We start from the raw sequence: 23,215 nt of genomic DNA on the forward strand, positions 1-23,215 counted from the left end.
TCACTTCTTACAGAACCCTTTGCATTGGAAAACAAAGTGGAAAATTTTCGATGGATTTATTGCAAAATATGCATGTGTATCTGTAGAGAAAATATGTTTCAGAAAATAAGAAACTTACATTAGAAAATATGGTGGAGCCTAAGGGGGCATTCACACTACTGTTGTTGATCATCAGCCGTGTCCGTAGCTATTGTCTGTTACAAGATGTTAGCAATGAACACTAGCTAAACCGTCAGTAATCTGTTAAAATTTCCATTCCTTTCAATGGGATTTTATCTTGTGTCTGTTAATGTCCGTTAACACCCAATACATCAGAAGTCCATTTTTTTCCAGCGGACAAAAAAATCCTACATGCAGGACTTTTGTGTCCATTTGAAAAAACGAATTCTTGACGGACGAAAAGTGTCCATTATTTTTTTTTTTTTTAACATTGAAGTCTATGGGCAACTGACTTATAACTGACAGTAGCCATAATAACTGATGTCCGGTATTTTGTGTCCATTTTTTTTTCTGCACATGTTCAGAAAGCAGAAACAGAACAAAAAAAAAACTATAAAAAAAATGGACACTAACTAACAGTAACTGATGCTAACACTAATTCATGCTAGTGTGTCTGTTTTTTTTAATTGAACCATAAAATGGATCAGTTAAAAAAAACTGACAAATTAACATTAGTTAGTGTCCCTTAATGCCTGTTATGATAGGTTTTCGTTTTTTTTTTTTTTTGTTTGTTTAAATGGAATTCAATGGTAGGGTGAACCCTGACTAATACAGCCATGTACATGAAGGGTTTCGATGACCTCACAATTCTAAATCTTTTTAATGTTTTTTTTTTTCTTTTTTTTTTTACACATTTATGTAAGATGCCACCTATGTTTTAAACTGTGTAATTATTAGCAGTTGTCAGCCCTAGATCTCAGGGGGAAAAAAAGCCAAAAAAACTAACCATTGAATTCTTAGCTTACTATTAACTTAAACTTTCTAACCAAAAGTTTCAATATTTTTATATTCAAGCTCTAAATTTGTGTATCTCATCCTGAGTATGTTTTCTTTCTATACAATACAACTCAATCAATTATATCAAAGCTCTGAAGCAAAAATTTACAGGAGAATCATGGTGGGAGGAGGATACAATTCTGACATGACTTCTTGCATTGCTCAGATAAGCATATTCCACATAAAATACTTCATGATTGATGGCTTCTATAATCTATTACGTGTGAATGTTTGTTATACTAATTTATGGAAATTGCCTTCTTCTAAATTTAAATGTATGAGCAAACATATTTTCTAAAGTCAGCATTAGTGTCCTGCATAAAATGTACAGGACAGTGATTAATTACCTCCATATATCTTGTATAAACCTCTAATTGTTCTTTAACAACTCTCTTACAAGGGCTAAATAACTTGACATTGTACTAAATATTTCAGTGAAATATCTTTTTCAATTAAAAGTCGTAACTGTAATTAACCTTCAGCTCATATACATACAATAAATCAAATCCAAGCAACTTGGGTTTATAATTAGTGCTCAACTAGAATCCCTTTTGCGGAAAATACAAAAACAGATTAATAGCTTACAAAAAATTAATCTACAATTTTGTCAAAATTCGTAAATTTTAAAGCTTTCTGTTGTCTTTTAATACATCTGTTGAGTAAAAATTCTGGGATGTGAGTTAAGTGGCTATTGACTTAGAGGTTGTCTTAAAGTGAAAAATTCTTTTTAATTATTGCTTGCTCATAAATCAGATGGTTGTCAAAGGGCGGGCTTCCAAAATCCCCACCAACCAAGTTGGCAATGCATTGTAGATGTTGTCTTACATTCCTTTGTCTGAAAGTTATCTCGCCCAACTCTGTCATGCACATAAGGCATTGCAGAGCTGAGTTTGAGACTCCCCAAGAACATAAAGAACCAAACACAATCTCTGTAATAATAAAGTATATTCAAACTGTATCAATGGTTTTTCATCCCGTTTCATAGAAATGGCTCAAGTAAGTACTGGAACTACAAAATGACATAACTGTCAATAACCTATATCTGAAATGTTACTTAATTGGCTGAGAGAAAGCTGAGTTTCAAATCACACAAGAGAATTTGTGCCATATCAATAAAATGAATTTGCGCAAATTCTTATATTCATCTCCACCTTTCAGTTACCTCAAAGCTCTACTAACCTTTAATTATTGTACTGCTGTTACTTGTGACTTAAAGGGGTTTACCGGGCAATTTTTTTTTTTTTTTTAAGTCTGTTAGTGCTATTAAGGGGTTAAAAGTGCACACATATACTTTTAGCAGTGTTTTGATGGATTTATAGGCATCAGTGGTATTGTATGCAATTTTTTACATGTCTACATCCTACTATGTAATTTCCTGTGTATCTTTCACACTGCCTCCCTGTCAAAGCTCCCCCACCCCCTCTCTCACTGCGTTACACCCCATCTCTCACTGCGTTACACCCCATCTCCCTAGCTAAGGTACTTTAAGCTATCCCACCCACTACTAGGCTCCCCTTTCTTCCTACCTAAGCTACACTAAGCTATCCTGCTCACTACTAGGCCCCCCTTCTCCCTAGCTATGCTAACCTCCTGTCTCCCTAGCTAAACTACACTAATTAATCCTGCACACTGATAGCCCTTCTCAAGTAACTAAGCCCCCCACCCCGTTCCATAGCATCATACTTACCTAGTTTCCGATGTGTGACACCGCTGCTCCTTTCCTCTTCTCTGTGCTCAGCCTGGACACAGACTGGAAGTAACTGTGAGGCCTGCACAGTAGAGATGGATTGCCATCTCTACTGTACATGTACTGCAGTCACCTTACCTTCAGACTGCCTAGACACAGGAAGACAAGTATTGATGGATTGATGGGGATTGGGGAGGGGGGGGGGGGGTACTGGTGATGTTCTGTTTCAGAAGCGGTGAAACAGAACGTCACCGGATTATCAGAAAGTGTCCCGGGGCATTCACATGACCACCCCAGGGATATAGGTAATTATACTTTTCTTTTTTTTTTTTTTTAACATACAAGTAAGTTAGAAGTTAAATGGGGGAAGGGAGTTAAGTATAGGGAAAGAATTTGCGTTTATCCAGGACAACCCCTTTAAGTATTTGGTTATTTCTGACTAAAAATAAACAAAAATAAAATTTGGGTTTTATTTTGGGTTTATTGTTTCTCATAGTACTATGCAATATGTAACATTTTTCTGTATGCTTTACTTTAGGTGCATTGTTTTCCATAATAGCTTCAGTCGAAACTATATGTTTACTTATTGGCGCGGCAATATTTAATGGAGTTTACCCAGCTACACTATCAACGTTTCCAGGAATGTGCTTCGTTATTATGGCAACTTTCCAGATTATCACTTTTGTGTTGATTCAGTAAGTACTAAGACTTTATGATTTTGCTTGTTTACACTTTTTAAGGCATTTTACTTTGCATTTAGAATACGTTCAAATGAAATTTTGTAAACCTAAAATGCAAGCAATACTATCTGTAGGCGTGTTTCCTGGCAAAGGCTTAAAGAGGACTTTTCACCTTCTGGGGCACATGCGGTTTAATACACCGCTAGAAAGCCGACAGTCTATAGCGCTGTACTGTGAGAGGGGGCATTGCTTACCACCCAGCGATGATGCTGAGCAGTGAGGAACTCACTGCTGTGAGGAAGGGCATTCCTGACTGACTGTGGGAAACGCCCTTCTGACAGTGAAGAGCTACAGTACTGACACCGATAGCTCTTCACCCGGGGCACAGAACATGAAAGCCGACAGTGCACTGAATTCAGTGCACTGTCTGCTTTCTAGCGGTGTATTAAACCGCATGTGCCCCAGGAGGTGAAAGGTCCTCTTTAACATAGCTGTTGGCAATATTAATGTTATTATTAGTAGTTGCAATAGTAATTTAATATTTGCATAATACTTCATTATTACTTTTCATAACTTATTGTATTTAGGCACTGACTACTAATCTTGTTGGGCTATTGTCTTTCATGCAATGTGACCTTGTCTCTGTTGTTTAAAAAAAAAAAAAAAAATCCCTTTAATTTGAATACATACACTATTTCCCAAAGGAATCTTGTGCAATATGAAACAGATTAAAAATTGCTTTAAGCAAATATTGGTTTTATTACTTTAAAATCTTGAAATCGGACCTATCACTTGAGCATGTGTTTTATTTGCAAAATTATAATCCCTTTTGTATAAATTTTACCAATTATGCTGTATTCCTTTAAATATAAGTAATATAAATTAGTAAAATAAAGTGGCTGTTTTCATGGGAGAGAAGTATCGCTCTTTAGGTTAAAACCCACTCCTAATTTTGAATCATAAGAACTTTTTTTTGTTTTCTGTAAAAGGCAATTTACTGTAATAATAATATTAGGTTGTCCATAATGACTTAAACTATGACATTTTTTTTAAACAGAAGAAAAATAACGATTTTAATTAAAAAAATAAATACATATAAATACCAATTTGAACTAATTTGAACTAAGAAAAGCAACTGGTTTATCCTTGTTATAGCCTTCCCCACTAATACTTTCCCAGTAAAGGCCAATTCTCTCATTCTCTACATATCTAATCTTCTTTCAGTTCTCCCATACAAATTCACTCAACTTTGTGCTTGCTTTGGGAACACATATATTAAAAATTGCAACAATACAAAGAAGATTAGTATGGCCCCTGTGCAAGGACAACACATAAATTCATGAAGCGCTCAAAAAAAAAAAAAAAAATTCTCTCAACTTTGTCTTTTTTAATTCATCCAGGAGTTTCATTTTTTGTAACTCTGGCCACCATACTTCTCAGCTAATCCTCAGTAACCTCACTTGATAAACATGGAATTTTCACTCTCTGGTACAAAATTTTCATGTACATCCAAAAATTGTTCGTTCTCTTCCAACTCGCATCTCTTACAGCTAAACAAATCCTCAAAAAATGCAGCCACAGTATCGAGCCTATCTTGACCATTCACCTCCCTGTTGTTCATATTAAACATGCATTCTTTTTAGCCACACATCTTTTTAAGGAAATGCCGAGTACAATTCTCAATTCCCTTCGCTCTACAGTAAATATCACCTCTCTCCTCTCATCAACAAACCACTTGCGAACTTTTTCTAAACATTCTCCAAAGTCATGACCCTGTGCACTATATTTGAACAAAAAAGATGGTCTCCTATTAAAGGGGCTCTATCACTGGATTTTCGCTATTTTAGATAAACATATGCCTGAATAGCCTTTAATAAGGCTATTCAAGTCCTGCTAATCGTTTGTTAAAAGAGCCCCTCTTTTTAATGAATTACCTTTTAAACATATATGTAAATGAGCCCTCCGTACACTGTGGGCGCTTCCGTGCACCCCTCATGTCATACTCTGCTCACGCACTCCTCTGTGGTTCTTCTATGTAAGTCCCTCCTCTTGCTTTCGATTCACAGTCTCTGTCTATTCCCTGCTAGTGGCACAGCACCTGTGATGATATCACTACTGCTCTGTGATTGGATAGCACCTGTGATGATGTCACTACTCTGAGATTGGATTGTCCCTGTGATGACATTATTACAAGGTTCTTCATCGTCTTCTAAGCAGTGATCTATACAGAGCAGGGGCTGCAGCCTGTGCCTAATTTGCACACTTTAGAACACATTTTTAAAGCACAAAAAATCTGACTGTATATCCATCCGCCCAATGATATCTAAAAGAAAGTAATTTTCCAGCCACTGCATCCTCCAAAGAAAAGTTTCATAATAATAATTACCAAATGCCTCAACGCTAGATTCTTTGGACACAGCATGTTCCTGTTTGTCCAGAACACCATTAAAGTCATCACAAATAATAGTAGAAAGTTTTCCTTATTTAAAAAAAAAAAAAAATCATAGTGTGTCAATCTGTCCTGTTATTAATCAACTTAAAGTCCCATCCCTTGAAAGATAAAAATAAAACTCTCCGTCCTTCGTGGACTACCTGTTTTATTCTTAATACAACGTCCTTATTTTTAATTATCACACCAATCCCATAATTCATGTTAGCTTCCATTCTGCTTTTTTTGGTTCACAGGATATGCCACATTTCCTGCCAGCAAATTATATCACCGCCTTGGGATTGTAAGCAATCAATCACAGCAGAATTTTTATTTGCTGAGGATAAACACCTCACATTTTGAGAAATTATTTTAGTTCTCAACGACATGTGAGTGTTATGGAAAACAGGAACATTGTATATGAAACCGGAAAAAAAAATGTAAAAAAATAGTCAAGTCCCTAATTCTCCAAGTTATCAACATTTTCTGAAATTAGAAACCCCTCTGAAACTAGGTGACTTTGACAAAAACCTCAGGTGAGTCTTCACTGTCAGAGACGGAATCTGAAGCAACACAGGTGACTGAACACTCAGTGATATATATATACCGGTGAGGAAAAACAAGTTCAGACTACGGCTCCAGGACCCACCTATCCGTATCACTCGGACTGGACAATCGATCCAACTGGATCACCTGTCAGCCAGACAACGACACACCGACAGTCACAAGCAAATGACACATATTCATATGAATATGCATACACTTACCGTGACTCTAATGAGGGTGATCAGGCCTCGGGTCGGTGAGACGCCGTCCGACATCCAGGGTCTGGCGCGGATCGGTCGTCCGCGGTGGTCCTATGGCCGTAGTCCCTGTTCGGGCGCCACTTGTTGAGGTAGTGACCTCCGCCAGAATACGGGTCACTTTAAGTGGTCAGTCACCTGCTCCAAATCAATCATGCATGTGCGCGCTGACTAAGATGAATTCCGACACAGAAGTCAGTGTTAATCCCAGTCCATGCAACAATGCGCTGTGCCTGCTCACACAGTACTGAGGTTTATTGAGAAAGTCACAAATCTTATACAGGAATGCAAGAGATAAGGTAGTAGGCAGGCTGTAAGCATATACGTCTTGTATCCGAATACACTGGCGATCAGTCATTAGCTCTTAAGTTTCAACATCTCTTAGGTTTCCATTTCCAGAGAAATGATACTGTCTTTCTTGTAAACCACATGACGATCGTGTGCGTCAGCCTCTGGGTGTGGTACCGGATACAGGCGCCATCTTAATGTATAAACGTTGCACAAAGAAAAATATAATTTCCTAAGCAGTATAAAGAATGTATAAAAATAAGAATGGACATGGTTTACCTTCACAAGACTAACTCTGCATATACATTAGGGTAAACCATACCAGACAAGTCAGTTTTAGCTTCCTTATTCAATCTCTTTACCCTAGGTTTTTCTTTTTAGTCTTGTCTTTATTGGCTAAAGTATCATGCAGCACAGCAGTTTTCAGTGCACTTGGTATTGTAGAGGCTTTCTACTCTTCCTCAGACTCTGTCATTGCACTTATCTGACCAGGTGGATTATGCATCTCGGGGTTAGATACCACTTGGATTTCCTTAGCACCACCAGATAAATCCATAAGTGCATTTTAGGGTATGTTCACATGGCGGAATTTGCATTTGCAGTGCACTGGCATCCCGTCGCGGCATTTCGCTCCGGATTAGGCCCAATGAATGGGCCTAGTTGGGAGGAGGGAGTGTCTTCAGGCTGAATCACGAGGCAAAACTGGCTGAAGAATGAGCATGTCACTTCTTTTTTCTAGGAAGAAACGGCTCCTGGAAAAAAAAAACTGAGCGACTCCCATTGATTTCAATGGGAGCCATCTTTTTGGTCAGGATTTTGAGGAGGAAAAAACCAATGTGAACTTACCCTAAACCTTTCATAAGAAGGTTCAAACACAGCAGGTCTTACATTCTCCACATTAAGCACTGACTAAAATGGAAATATTGGGCAATTATGCACAGCAAACTAAACACAGCACATAAACGTCCCATACTGCACAGCACAATGGTGGAGCAAAGCTTTTCAACACATGCATAATTTTTTTTTTTTTTTTTTTTTTAATAAGATCAAGTGGTGTGAGATGGATTAGGTGATTTTTCCTGGTGAAGACATGCCTTGGACATATTCAAATCATGGAGACAGAAAGACACAATTTATTTTGAAGTTGTAGTCTGATATGTCCAAAGGCTATTATTCCCGAAGTCTCCTGCTTTGTTCTTGTGCAGCTTTGAAAACTTAAGCTGTGCTGCCATTTTGTTTTTAGAAAGAAGAAGCTTTCCTCCTGGCAACCCTTCTAAACAAGTTATACTTGTTTTAATCTTTTGCTAATTGAACATTTAGCATGACAACTGAGGCATTGGCCTTTTTGCAATTTCTCTGCTTTGCTTGGTCTGACCTTGGGGTCAATATGCTGAGATATCCACCTCTGGGAAGATTGCCAACTGCCTTGTGGATAATCTTTCTCACTGAAGAATTATATACTGTAGATGGTTTGGAAATAACTTTAGAACTTTATGCAAATTGATGAACAGTCACAATTGGTTCTAAGATCATTGCTGATGTCCTTCCTCCTTAGCATTGTTTTAATACATACTTGAATGCTCCAGAACAATAGTCTTCAAAAACATCTGCCATTATAGAGGTGATCACACTTTTTGTTGGTGAAATAATCCAGGGCATTTTTTATGTTAAAAATAATCAAGGGCATTTGATCAGCAACACATAGCTGCTATTTACCCTCTTCATTCAAATGATTGTTTGCAAAAACCAAGTACAGCATATCAGCACAAACACCTCCTATCAAGCACGATGGTGATAATTTGGGCTTTTGCTGTAACTGGACCATATTTGCCACCTTTCAGTCATTGAGTTGACCATTGATCCCTCTGTATATTAAAGTCAAATGTGAGGCCATCAATCCATCAGCTAAAGCTGGATCAGTCAAAACTGGATTATGCAACATAACATGATCATAAGCACATCAGGAAATCTACAACAGGATGGTCGAAACAAAAATTCATCTTAGTGTTGTAATGGCCCAGTTAACGCCCAGAATATCATCCAATTGAAATTGGAGCTGTACATAAAAAAAAAAAAAAAAACCTCAATGAACTACAGAAATTTGAGAGACTGATAAAATAATACAAGAAACAATAATTTTAAAGTTGTTTCTGTAAAGGCCCTATGTGGCCAACATTTTTCACAGAGAGCTCATGAATTTTTCTTTTGCGGGCTTTCTGCCTCTATTATACCTATACAGAAAAGGGCAGCATTTACACAGGTATAATTGACTTGGTGTGCTTTTCCACTTCAGATTTTTTTTTCTGCAATATGTGGATGGGGTTATCCAGAATTCCATTCACTTTGCAGATGTATGTAGCATTATTTTGCTGCAATGTTTTTGTGTGGGAACCAGCCTAAGCTCTGGGCTCACAGGGTGTAAATGCCGTGTTTTGGCTGCAGCGTAAATGCCATGGAAAAAGTGCAGTGTTTTAGAGTCACTGTAAGGTGGATGGGATTCTAGCAAATCCCATCCATACCTTATGGAAAAATATGTGCAGCAGACATGCTGCAAAAACCGTTGTGTTTTTGGAAATCTCAGCATGTCAAGTATAACTCTGGAAGTGCCAGTGGTTTCCCTATAGGTATAATGGAAGCAAAAAGTCCACAGAAGAAATCTCTGCGGACTTTCTGTGAAAAAAAATGTGATGTATTGCTGCCACAGTTATTTTGCAGCACTTTTTTGCTGTGGCCCACTACACATGGCTTTAGCAAGTTATTCATTCATGTGATGTACTGAGTTTTTCACACTTTGCTTTTCCTTGTTGGCCTAATTTTTTTTTACATAAATACAGAAATGGGGCAATATATTATGTGATGTTGTACACTGCTCAAAAAAATAAAGGGAACACTTAAGCAACACAATGTAACTCCAAGCAACACTGATTGACAATCAATATCACATGCTGTTGTGCAAATGTAATAGACAACAAATGGAAATTATTGGCAATTATCAAGACACACTCAATAAAGGAATGGCTCTGCAGGTGAGGAATACAGACTACATCTCAGTACCAATGCTTTCTGGCTGATGTTTTCGTCACTTTTGAATGTTGGTTGTGCTTTCACACTCCTGTTAGCATGAGATGTACTCTATAACCCACACAAGTGGCTCAGGTAGTGCAGCTCATCCAGGATGGCACATCAATGCAAGCTGTGACAAGAAGGTTTGCTGTGTCAGTCAGCGTAGTGTCCAGAGGCTGGAGGCACTAGCAGGAGATAGGCCAGTACACCAGGAGACGTGGAGGGGGCAGTAGGAGAGCAACAACCCAGCATCAGGACCGCTACCTCTGCCTTTGTGCAAGGAGGAACAGGTGGAGGAGTGCCAGAGCCCTGCAAAATGACCTCCAGCATGTGCATGTATCTGCAGAAACAGTTAGAAACAAACTCCATGAGTATGGTATGAAAGCCCGATGTCCACAGATGGAGGTTGTGCTCACAGCCCAACACCAAGCAGGACGCTTGACATTTGCCACAGAACATCAGGATTGGCAACTTCGCCACTGGCACCCTGTGCTCTTCACCGATGAAAGCAGGTTCAGGGGCCACACGGTGGCTCAGTGGTTAGCACTGCAGCCTTGCAGCGCTGGAGTCCTGGTGTTCAAATCCCGCCAAGGGCAAAAAACCATCTGCAAGGAGTTTGTATGTTCTCCCCGTGTTTGCATGGATTTCCATCCCATATTCCAAAAAGACATACTGATAGGGAAAATGTACATTGTGAGCTCTATGTGGGGCTCACAATCTACACAAAAAAAAAAAGAAAAAAAAGAAAGCAGGTTCATACTGAGCACATGTGACAGAGTCTGGAGATGCCATGAAGAGCGATCTGCTGCCTGCAACATCCCTCAGCATGACCCATTTGGCAGTGGGTCAGTAATGGTGTGGGGTGGCATTTCTTTGGAGGGCCGCACAGCCCTCCTTGTGCTCGCCAGAGGTAGCCTATCTGCCATTGATGATCGCCAGATGAGATCCTCAGACCCCTTGTGAGAACATATGCTGGTGCGGTTGGCCCTGGGTTCCTCCTAATGCAGGACAATGCCAGACCTCATGTGGCTGGAGTGTGACAGCAGTTCCTGCAAGGTGAAGGCATTGAAGCTATGGACTGGCCTGCCCATTCCTCAGACCTGAATCCGATTGAGCACATCTGGGACATCATGTCTTGCTCCATCCACCAACGTCACGCTGCACCACAGACTGTCCAGAAGTTGACAGATGCTTTAGTCTGGGAGGAGATCCCTCAGGAGACCATCCGCAACCTCATCAGGAGCGTGCCCAGGCGTTGTAGGGAGGTCATACAGGCACGTGGAGGCCACACACACTACTGAGCCTCATTTTGACATGTTTTAAGGAGATTACATCAAAGTTGGATCAGCCTGTAGTGTGTTTTTCCACTTTGATTTTGGGGGTGTCTCCAAATCAGGCCTCCATTGGTTAATAAATTTGATTTCCATTGATGATTTTTGTGTGATTTTGTTGTCATCACATTCAACTTTGTACAGAACAAAGTATTCAATGAGAATATTTCATTCATTCAGATCCAAGATTTATTTGAGTGTTCCCTTTATTTTTTAAGCAGTGTATATACTTAATTTTATGACCTTCTAAGTACCAGATGTTTTTGTTTTCTGTACTGATACTTAAAACTATATATTGTAAAAAGGGTGTACGTTGTTTGTCTCTTGACTATATATAGGCCATTTTTACTATAGAACCACATTTTAAGTATCTAGTGTTATCAGTTTTTCACCGAAAGTTTGTCCTTTCACCTGCAGAAATAATATAAAGGGGGGTATGTATTCAAACATGAATCTCCTATACTGGCTAACAAAATAATCTCCCTATAGGGTCAAAAAACAGCTCTCTTTGACCATCAATCCTATAGAGCAATATTTAGTCATGAAAACCAATTTCATGATGATTCTTGCTACCTCTCTGATACAGGTAAACCAGGGAGCATCTATATCAGTCCATCAGAGCTAGAAACCTGTATACCTGTATGCTCCCTCGATTGATTTGTTTAGCCCTAGTGAAAGCTTACATTTCAGGTTATTTGTGAGTCTGCTGAAATATCTATTGTTTAATATTCCATTTACTAGTTAAAAAAACAATAAAAAAACCTTTTTTTCTGCAGCATTTGTCTGCATTTAAAACCATTATCCCCAATCTGTTTTGTTTACAGGGACAGGTGTTTGTAAATGCATGTTGCTCTAAAATGGTCCATTTAATCTGCTTTTTGGCAAAATTAATCATTTTTGGCACTGACTGCATATAGTCCATACATGGAATGATACCAGGGCTCTCAAAGCAAGTTACAGCTGGTGGATTGGTTTAGAGTAATCTATCTCCTTCATTAAAGATGGCTACTAAAATAATGATCAATGTACCTTGAAAACAATATCTAATCATGCTATTTGTCTAAATAAAAAGTGCTCCATAGAAACTTGTAACCAGATAAACACATAATAAATATACAGCTAAACTACTCCTACAGCATTTGGTTGCTGAAAATCGGAATATTAGAATGTTAAATTGGCTGTTACAGTAGCTTAAAATACCTGGTAAATTTAAAGGGAATACTCCTTATTTATCATCAAATTTAGCTTGCAGTACCTTATATAGTGCATATGACATCAGCACTGTAAGGTGTCCACCTACCACTGTCTATTGATTAGGAGGCTGTCAGCTGAATTCAAGTGGTGCTAAAACTTCACACAGTGACTCATGCACATGTGTCTCATCTGTGTTTCCTGTTCAATGTGTGGCAGTGGCCATTTTTGTTCATTCAAGACCAATCTGCATTTGTTTGATGTCTTTAAATATCAAACAATTGAAATATTTGGGTCAAACCCTGTTTATGATGAATCAGTTCACCCATCCCTAATTCTGTAAAGTGGTGAGATGACATACACATTTATTCCTTTATCTACCTTCCCCCAAGAACACAGGTTACTGACCAGAGAGTGGCTAGAGCAGGGATAGGCAACCTCCGGAACTCCAGCTGTTGTAAAACTAAAACTCCCAGCATGCAAATCGTGCTCTGCTGTTCTTGGAATTCCCATGGAAGTGAATGGAGCATGTTGGGAGTTGTAGTTTCACAGCAGCTTGAATACCAAAAGTTGCCATCCTCTGAGCTAAAGTATGGAAGCTTTGACACTTTAAAAGCCTAAAAGGAGCACGAGGGCTCTCCATTGGAACACAGATCAAAAGGAACCAGGGACTGGCAATAGCTGCATGGCAAAGCAGTAGTGTGGAGGACAGAGGAGGAGCCCCTAAGAAGGGGGAATGTCAGCGGTCATGGCTAAATGTTAGGGATTTCTCCTTTACCAAAGTAAGACTTCTGCAATTATGTACATTAGTTGTCTCTCTACTCTCCCCCAGTCTTTAATTACTGACTATAGAACCTTTTTAAAGCTTATACTGCTACTTAAAGGGTTTTCCCATTTTCCTGTTACAGCAGCTTTGCCTGCTGTCTCTTCTGCTGTCTCATTTCCTGTATTGTTCAGCAAGCTGGAGGGGAGGGCTTTGACTGTTGAACAGAACACTATAAAATAGCACAATAGATATAGACTTTGCCTTTACCATGAGAGATTACTATGATGACTAGAAATCTAATATCAATGCAGATCAAATAATATGCACAGTAAATGTATATTACATTACACAGGTTTTGTTTGTTTTTTTAAATAAGACTTGCTGTGCTTCTAAAGAAAATGAACTCACTGTTACTGTTTGTTTACATAAAGAGATAACAAACACTGTTATCAGCAAACTGCAATTAGCTGAACTGATTGTCCTGCAGGAAGAGCTGTACATAACAGTGAGAGCACTCCGAAACCCCCCCCCCCCCCCTTCATTCCCCCGAGAGCAATGACTCACGTCATCTGTTCTGCTTAAGAGATACAGGCCATGCTTAGCTTCATGGAAACATTGCGTAAACAATGGGAGGAATAATCTAACATGGCAGGCAAGCAAAGCAATGTATTTAGGAAAACTATTTAATCTACATAAGCTAGCAGTGTAGATAGAATCCTTGCGATGGGACAACCCATTTAATGTAAATTCAACACATGAAATAGAAAAATATTCCATAATAACATTTAATTATAGCTAACACACCTTGAACTGAAGCTAGATGTCTTTTTAGTTCAATCACATCTTGATGACTTTGAAAATTCTTCCATTATTTGAATACAGAGGCAGAATGGAGTAACCTGCCCATGTGGTGGCTTCATGTAGTCTGCATGTTATGTTTTAAATCTACATCTATGAATGCATCTCAGAATGGTCAACTTATTTAGAGATAAAAAATAATACAATTGGTGCTCAAGGATAGACATTCACGTTAAGTGCTTTTATCTGTGACAGATTTTGTAAGTTATCAGCGTAAAATACTTATTCATTAAAAGTAAGTACCTTTTGTTCTGGAAGATAGTTTGATAATGAACTTGCCCAAGAGTTTGATTCTGTGTTCATTTTCAAAGAGTTAAAGTTAAAGGTCATGTAAGAAGAAGCCATTGAATTCTAAAGCAGCATAAAACTACTGGGAATGGTAAAGTCACAAAATACAAATGGGAAAAAGCGATGAACAATTAAAATCCCCAGGGATCTAATGTACTGTGAAGTAGGAACATCACTTAAAGACTTGAAAACCCAGTAAAATATCATTATATTAATGGGTCAGATGTTAAAATGGGAATGTTATGCATTGGAGCCCATGTATTCTGTTTAACAAGGTACTGGAATTGGTATAGAAGAGTAGGAAGTCATTTATGGTTATTGAGTTTTCTTACGTATACTATATTTGTTGAAGATACTGTAAGTATCAAAAGCTACTTGTGAGCTGATTCCTGTGGTCTTGTGCATGGTTGAATAAAGATCCCTCATAACTTGTCAGTAACCTGCTTTGGACCCATACTGTATCCTCAGTTCTATACAGATGAAAGCAGTGTTTTGTTTTTAATTCCTAATTCGGTGAAAAAACATGTTTCAAGTGCATCTCGATAAATTAGAATGTCATCAAAAAGTTATTTTTGTAAATAATTCAATTGAAAAAGTGAAAGACATATAGTATATTGAGTCATTACAAACAGAGTGGACTTTTTCAAGTGTTTCTTTCTGTTAATGTTGAGGATTATGGCTTACAGCCAAAGAAAATCCAAAAGTCATTATCTCAGAAAATTAGAATAATTAACCCAAAACAGCTGCAAAGGCTTTCAAAGCTTTTAAAAAGGTCCCTTAGTCTGGTTTAGTAGGAAACACAATCATGGGGAGGACTTCTGACTTGACAGAAGGTAGTCATTGACACATTCCACAAGGAAGGTAAGCCCCAAAAGGTCATTGCTAATGATTGTTATGAGAAGGCCATTCAAAAGTTTGGGGGAGATTCACAAGGAGTGGACTACTGCTAAAATCAGTGCTTCAAGAGCCCCCCCCACACACACATATCCAGGGCATGAACTACAAGTGTTGCATTCTATGTGTCAAGCCACTTGTGACCAATAGACAATGCCAGAAGCGTGTTACCAGGGCCAAGGAAAGAAAGACCTAGACTATTGCTCAGTGGTCAAAGGTGTTTTCAGATGAAAGTAAATTTTGCATTTCATTTGGAAATCAAGGTCCCAGAGTCTGGAGGAAGAGTGGAGAGGCTGATGTACACAATCCAAGCTGCTTGAAGTCTAGTGTGAAGTTTCCACAATCAATGACTGTTTGAGGAGCCATGTCATCTGCTGGTGTAGGTCCACTGTGTTTTATCAAGACCAAAGTCAGCACAGGAAATTCTAGAGCAGTTCATGCTACCCTTTGCCTACAAGCTTTTTGGTGATGAAATATTTATTTTCCTACAGGACTTGGCACCTGTCCACACTGCAAAAAGTACTAAGACATGGTTTAATAACCACAGTATCACTGTGTTTGATTGGCTAGCAAACTTGCCTGACCTTAACCCAATTGAGAATCTATGATCAAGAAGATGATGAGAGACCATAGACCCAACAATACCGTCGAGCTGAAGGCTGCTATCGTACAACCTGGGCTTCCATAGCACCTCTGCAGTGCCACAGGCTGATCCCTCCATGCCACATTGCCACATTGATCTAGTCATTCCTGCAAAAAGAGCCCCGACCAAGTATTCAGGGCATTTACTGGACAGACTTTTCATTTGGCCAACATTTCTGTGTTAAATATTTTTTTTTTTACAATTGGTCTTATATAATAATCTAATTTTCTGACATAATGACTTTTGGGTTTTCCTTGGCTGTAAGCCATAATCCTCAACATTAACAGAAAGAAACAGTTGGAAAAGTTAATTCTGTTTGTAATGACTCAATATAATATATGGGGTTCACTTTCTCAATTGAATTACTAAATAAAATAACTTTTTGATATTATAATTTATTGAGATGCACTTGTAACTGCATACTGAATTCCTACAAGTTTATATGTCTTGCTGGGGATTTATATGCTGATATTTGCACTTACCTACATGTTGCTCCCTCTGGACAACAATATAGTACCATAGTTAGTAAGGTTGAATAAGATGCAGTGCTATTAAAGAGGGCCTTTCATGTCTTCATCAATGTGTGTTGTTATAACACAGCCTTGTACTGTCAGAGGGGGAGTTCCTTATCACCCAGTAATGAGGCTGAACTGTGAGGACCCCCCCCCCCCCTTCCCGACAGTACTCTTCCAATGATTTGAATGGGTCAGCAAGGGAAAGATCCTTATTGCCCAGCAATGATTTTAGGCGGTAAAGTCCATCCTTCTGAAAGTGGAGAGATATCAGTACTGAAATTAATGGATCCGGGGCATCTACTGAAAAAGTAGACCGTGCCCTGAATTCACCATGCATTGATGAGGACATGAAAGGTCTTCTTTAAGTGAGTTTTAATTGCATTCAGAGAAGGCAAAAATAAACTTTTATACTTTTCTTTAAACAAATGTTTTCATTTTTAGTAAAAATGCAATTTGTGAAACCACCCTTAAGTTGAGTTGATCAGCCCAATGTTATAGCCCATCCCATTTGAGTGACAAGAAGAGTACTTCAAGGGCTGTAGGTTTGCCCCTAGTTCACCAGCTGCCTGCTTTGCATACCACTTTAAATTTCTTGTTCTCCGAATGGCACCATGTACAGAGGTATTATTCACGATAAGTGAATTAAGAGGAGAATACCTCCAGAGAAAACAGAGTATGGTTGCGGCCCCATGTTGTGAAAATGCTGCATTATTTTGGTGCATGTTTTGCTGCACTTTTTTGAGCCAAAACCAGGAGTGGATTGTGCAGAAGGTAGAAGTATAAAAACGTTCTATAAGTTTCCCATACCTTCTGTAGCATCAAAAAACGCACCAAAATCTGCAACAAAAATAGCTGTGTTTCCACAACGTGGGACCTTAGCCTTAGTCAGCATAGCAATGACAAGTGATAACCAATGTATGCTACAAATGTATGGGATAGAAATAACACATTCAATAACTCATTTAAGAAAGACAAACACTTATTGAGCAAGAAGGAATGAAAATAGCTACTAATTAGGATTTTAATTGGAGTTTTCTGTTATATTCACTGCCAGTATTTTTAGTGGAGCTTTCCAAAGAGAGGATAAACAAAGAACAAAGATCACATGCTGTTATATTGTAAAAATATATATATATATATATATATTATCTAGAAAGATGAAAAATAAGACACATTGTTCCATTTTTTTTTTATCAAGCTAGATATAAAAGATGGATAAAAACAACATGCACTATTTTTAACATGCTGAAAAGAATGGATTCTTATAAAATGGGTTGCAAAATTAACATTTCTGCTTTTATTATGAATGTTTTGTAAGCCGTGGGGATGACAGAGCTATTCTAAAATAAAATACATACAAAGATAACTGAAAATATATCCTTATTATTAACCTGTATTTAAAAGCGTTATAGTCATTCCTTTATGATTTTTTTTAAAAAAAAAATAAAAACTGACCTAGTATTAGGTCTTGTACAGTCAATAAGATGTCACAAAGAGTCTTTATGGTTCTCTACTACAAATATGAAGGCACTTTGTGGGTTGAGATTGGGTGACTCCATATGGCATCGTATCACAGAGGCTCTTGACCCTTGAAGCAATATTTCTAATCGTTAGTAACTCTGTAATATAGAATGCAGTGGCTCATGCCACAACTTTGTAGCTAATTGATAACTCCGTATCAGAAAACATAGTATTGCAAAACATCACACATTAGTTCCTATATAGGAAGTCAGGAGGTTGCGGCCCAGTCTCCTGACGGCCATGGCAATCCCCGGAACATGTGATCTTGCCACACAGCATCCAGGGGTCCAAGGGGTAATGGGATCACTATTGGTCACGGCATCAAGCAGGCTTAATCCGCCGGAGTCGGGAGTATCTTCCGACTCTGGCAGCTGGTACAGCCCTCAGTTGTGTAAGGGATGTTTCTCCAGTTGTGCAAGGACTAGTATGTCCAGGGCTGTTTTAATGTATGGGGGGCCTTGTGTAAACTTTTTGAAAGTGGGCCCCCCAATACTCCCCATAACTTAATTTCCCCTGTCCCCCTCAACCACCAATGTTACAAAAATGTTTTAAAAAAAAACCCACTCACCGAACTGCTTTCCTTTGGACCTGCAGGCTCCGACTGTAATGTCTGCAGCGCCGCACACACTGCGTTTAACTTCTGCAGACATTATTAGCCAAAGGCTGAATAATGGAACACAGCTATAGTATTCAACCTCTATCTGTGTCCTAAGGAGTGAAATCACTGCCTGCTGTGGGACATCACTCGAAATGTGGGACTGTCCAGCTCAATCTGGGGCAGCTGAGGGGGCCCTTGCAACCATAGGGCCTGGTGTGGCTGCACCATTGCACCTATGGTTGAAGCGGCCCTGATTACAGTGCTGAGTGTTATCCATATGCTCAGCAAAACGTAATAGTACAGTGCTGAGGGGAAACAGAGTAAATATATAAAAAGTGACATTCTAATGAATACACTGATGCAGTCTGTACTAATCGGAAAAATATTCATTTGTTAAGGGTTTTATTTTGGTTAACCAATATATACAAACTGCTGTTGCAATGGCAAAAATATAAAGGATGGCTGATAGTCACTAACCAGGTCCCCCTTTTAGTGCTTTGTAAAGTTTCTTCTGAATATAGCTGCAACTATCTCCATGTTTATTTACTGTACTGGTGATGCTGCCTGCTACTGCTAAACAGATGAACAAAAGCTCTTGTGGCCTGGTTCATCACATTATTCCATGCTCTACTGCCATTCCTATTGCCACCAGCTCCACTCTGCCAGACATGTCCTTTGCCTTGATCCATCATATTCTAGTATACCACACTTTAAGTGCCACAGTGTTGGTATAAAAAACAAAATAAAGTTAGACAAGGTTCCCTCTCCCAATAACCCTATGCCTTTGCTTCTTCAATGTGAACTTCATTTTGATTCCATTTTGAAATGTATTACCGTATATACTCGAGTATAAGCCAAATTTTTGAGCACAGTTTTTGTGCTGAAAAATCCCCCCCCCCCCCCTCGGCTTATACTCGAGTCAGCAAAAAAAAAAAAATAAAAAAAAAAAATATATATATATATATATATATATATATATATATATATATATATATATAATTTTTATTTTTTTTTAGATGGGGGTGGGGTGGGGGGTGTTTATGACCAGCCACAGTATCAATGTATAGAATCTCATAAAATAGTGGGGGAAAAAAGAAGCTTTATAAAAAATTTTTTTAAAAAGTTGTAAATCCCTCCTTTCCCAAGAATACATATAAAAGTAGAAAATGACTGTGAAACACAAACACATTAGGTATCCCTGTGTCTGACAGTGCCCAGTCTACTGAATATAGGGTATCTGCAGTGCTCCTGTTCCATCGGGAAGGGGTTAATAGGAGCTCTGCAGATACCCTATATACAGCCAGACTGAATTCCAAGTGTGTGTGTGTGTGTGTGTGTGTGTGTGTGTGTGTGTGTGGGTGGGGAGGCAGTCCTCAAGCTCAGGGAAGGGGCAGACAGACAACCAAAACACCCCCTCCCCTTCCTCTTTCCCAGCATCTACTGTACCCAAAAACTCCGACCATTTCAATTTTTGAAAATTTCCAGTAGCTGCTGCATTTCCCCCCTAGGCTTATACTCGAGTCAATAAGATTTCTCAGTTTTTTGTGGTAAAAATAGGGGGGTTGGCTTATACTCGAGTATATACAGTAATTTGCTATTTTCTTTATTGTGATGATCCCCAGAATGTATTAAACACATCATTTTTATTGCACAGTGGATGCCTTATAAACCAAACCCATAAAAAACCACACAATTCCATTTTTCCACAATTTCAACCCATTGTGAATTGTTTTCCAACTATACAGTGCAGTAATGAAAATGTTGGTTAATAAGTTGTTTTAACCTGTCACATTTTTTTTTTTTTTTAAATCCAGAAGAACAAAACTTAGATGTTTATATAATGTGACAACTTCAGCATTTTCTACAGATTTTAAAATTTATACCATTTTATCGTGCATTCTATTTAAAATATTATTCTGTTCCGCAGAAACTGACACGAGCAATATAACTGGATTTTTGTATTAGATTTAGCAAATATTTGCTCTAAACTATCAGAAATAAAAGTCACATCATTCTAGTTCTAGCAAATACTTTAATGCTTCGGAGTCTCTCTTACCTTTTAAATTCTAAAATTTAGCATGCAGGGTTTTGTCTTTATAATGCGATCAATAAAACAGCTTCCTGCTGGCACCGGCGTTCTTATCACTGCATAGTGGTCAGGAGGCACAAAAGTGCAGTTGCCATCTGTAGTTCTAAACTATGTAGAAGTAATCCTCACGTAAGGAGAAGGGTAATGGCTTGGAATAATAGTGTAAGGTTAATTAGTGAAGATCAATGCAGCTGTAGAATATAATATGCGTTCTATCAAATACCAAAGGCGGAAATAGATAATTAAGCCCAATATGCTATATTTTCTGAAGTACAAAGATTGTTCCATTAAGCCATGTAAGGAATTGCATGTGGTGGTACGCCATGCCAAATGCTACAAATTTAAACACTGTTTCAAGTAATTCTCCTTAGATTTTCACATGCCTAACCTCCAATTAAGATTTTTTTTGCTATGTTGGCGAATATGTCCTAAATAGAGATGAGCGAGTAGTATTCGATCGGGTAGGTATTCGATCGAATACTACTGTATTCAAAATACTCGTACTGGATCGAGTACCACTCTCTGTTCGAATGTAAAAGTTCGATGCAGAACCAGCATTGATTGGCCAAATGCTATACAGTCGGGCAATCAACGCTGGTTCTTCTCTTACCTTTAGAATTCTTCTCCGTGCAGCTTCCCCGCGGCGTTTTCCGGCTCTGAATTCACTCTACTAGGCATCGGGCATGGGCAGAGCCGACTGCGCATGTCCGCTTGTAGTGCGGGCATGCGCAGTCGGCTCTGCCCAGGCCCGATGCCTGGTAGAGTGAATTCAGAGCCAGAAGACACCGCGGGGAAGCTGAAAGGAGAAGACTGCACGGAGGATCCAGTCCAACCCTCACTCGTGGACTTGGTAAGTATAATTTGATCGAACGTTGCCTACCCCTGAAACGAGCATTTTCCCCCCATAGACTATAATAGGGTTCGATATTCGATTCGAGTAGTTGAATATTGAGGGGCTACTCGAAACGAATATCGAACCTAGAACATTTTACTGTTCGCTCATCTCTAGTCCTAAACCTTAGGCTTTTTAATATTTGTGTTTTAAAGGGTTACAAATGAGAGCAAAGGACACAATCTTCAAGCAGGATCTCATTAGTCTGAGAAATGCATGAGATAAAGACCAGTTTTAATGACATTCCACAATTGAGCGTACTATAGTAGCCATCATTACATTAACCTCATTCATATTTATCCTGACCTGTGCTCAACAGCAAGTCTTTGCTTTAACAATGTTGTCCAAGCACAGCTCGAGTAGGCATGAGCTGGAGGGGAAAAAGAATTAAAAGCCAAATCAAGATTACTCTGTGAATCATAAATTGAGGCTGAAATATTATCCGAGAATCATAATAAATTGTTATAGGGGAAGTGAGAAAGAGCAATTCCTGTTGGGAAAGCGTGAGAGATGAACAATTGCAGTAAGGCATGAATGAGAAAAAGAAAGCATGAATGAATGAGAGGATTAAGGTTTTGTTTGGAGAGTATTGAGAAGAGGTAATAGCATTGTCAAGTAATAAAGGAAGAAGGAAGATTGGCCAACAAAGTGTATGCTCAACCAAGCTAGCAGAGGGTGTCGGTACCCTATGGGTCAGTTCACACTGAGTTTTTTTGCAGACAAATTTTGACGTGGAATCTTTCTCAAATCCACCAGAAAAAAATTCTTCCCATTCATTTCAATGGGAGTCTCTAGCAGTTTTTTTTTCTGCTAGCGATTTTTTTCAGCTAGCGGGGAAAAAAGCAACATGACCTATCTTCAGGCAGATTCCATGGCTGAGTCAGTCGCGGTGTCCGTGGCTTGAGACTCCCTCCTAATTAGGCCCATTCATCTGGCTGCATATCCATCATGGCTAGCGGCACAAAAAAAGCCAGTGGCAGAAAAGGAAGAGGAATTTCGATTCCTCAAGAGTTCAAGACAGTCATCAAGAGAAAGGTGTGCTGTTTCTGCACAAAGCGATGGTCTAGATATAGAAGTCCAGAAAGACAGAGTGTGTATAAACAACTTGTTTGTGAAAGGGTTATACACACAGGGACAGCAAAGAGAGAGTTCCAAACTGACTAATCCAAGTGGGGACACCCAAATTCTTGGCTCAACGTGAGAGAGTGCTGAGATAATAGCATTTAGCCAAATAGTATGTGAGTTCCAAGCTTTTTTTTATGCTGTTTTGCCACCCCAAAGAAAGTAGAATAGAAAGCAATCAAAACATCAGCCATCCCTTAAAATTACAGGGGTCAGAATATGGTGACTACAATAATTTTCTATTTCAAAGGTTTGAATGAAATTAGAATGTTTTTGTAATATTAAAAGCTTATATATATTATTAGAAAATGTTCAAATGGTCTCTGTATCCCTATACAGACTTAAGCCCACTTAAGCACCAAATTACATCTTACAATAGAAGTCTACAGAAAGATGCGGGGGGGGGGGGGGGAATTCACATCAAAACAGGTCAGCACTTCTCTATGATGTCCTGTAGAGTGCAACTTCTGCTTCTGAATGAATGAGAAATAATTAGGGAACAAAATCTTTTTCCTCATGCGCTATTTATAGGAAACTAATTTCCATCAGATAACAAAGAATA

General features: G+C 38.7%; 1 protein-coding gene and 1 non-coding gene across 2 annotated transcripts in view; both read left to right on the forward strand.

Annotated features, from left to right (window-relative positions):
- The window catches only part of LOC142197305 (proton-coupled folate transporter-like), a 150,822-nt gene that overhangs the window by 92,202 nt on the left and 35,405 nt on the right, over positions 1-23,215 (forward strand). Inside the window, exon 6 of the mRNA XM_075267497.1 lies at positions 3,222-3,378. Coding sequence (XP_075123598.1) covers positions 3,222-3,378 — 157 coding nt within the window. The remainder of the gene's footprint in view (positions 1-3,221; positions 3,379-23,215) is intronic.
- On the forward strand, positions 4,615-4,722 carry LOC142198767 (U6 spliceosomal RNA). Its single transcript, XR_012715409.1, has one exon. It is a non-coding gene; the product is annotated as a U6 spliceosomal RNA (small nuclear RNA).

Source organism: Leptodactylus fuscus, chromosome 3, assembly GCF_031893055.1.
Source record: "Leptodactylus fuscus isolate aLepFus1 chromosome 3, aLepFus1.hap2, whole genome shotgun sequence".
Lineage (NCBI taxonomy): Eukaryota > Metazoa > Chordata > Amphibia > Anura > Leptodactylidae > Leptodactylus > Leptodactylus fuscus.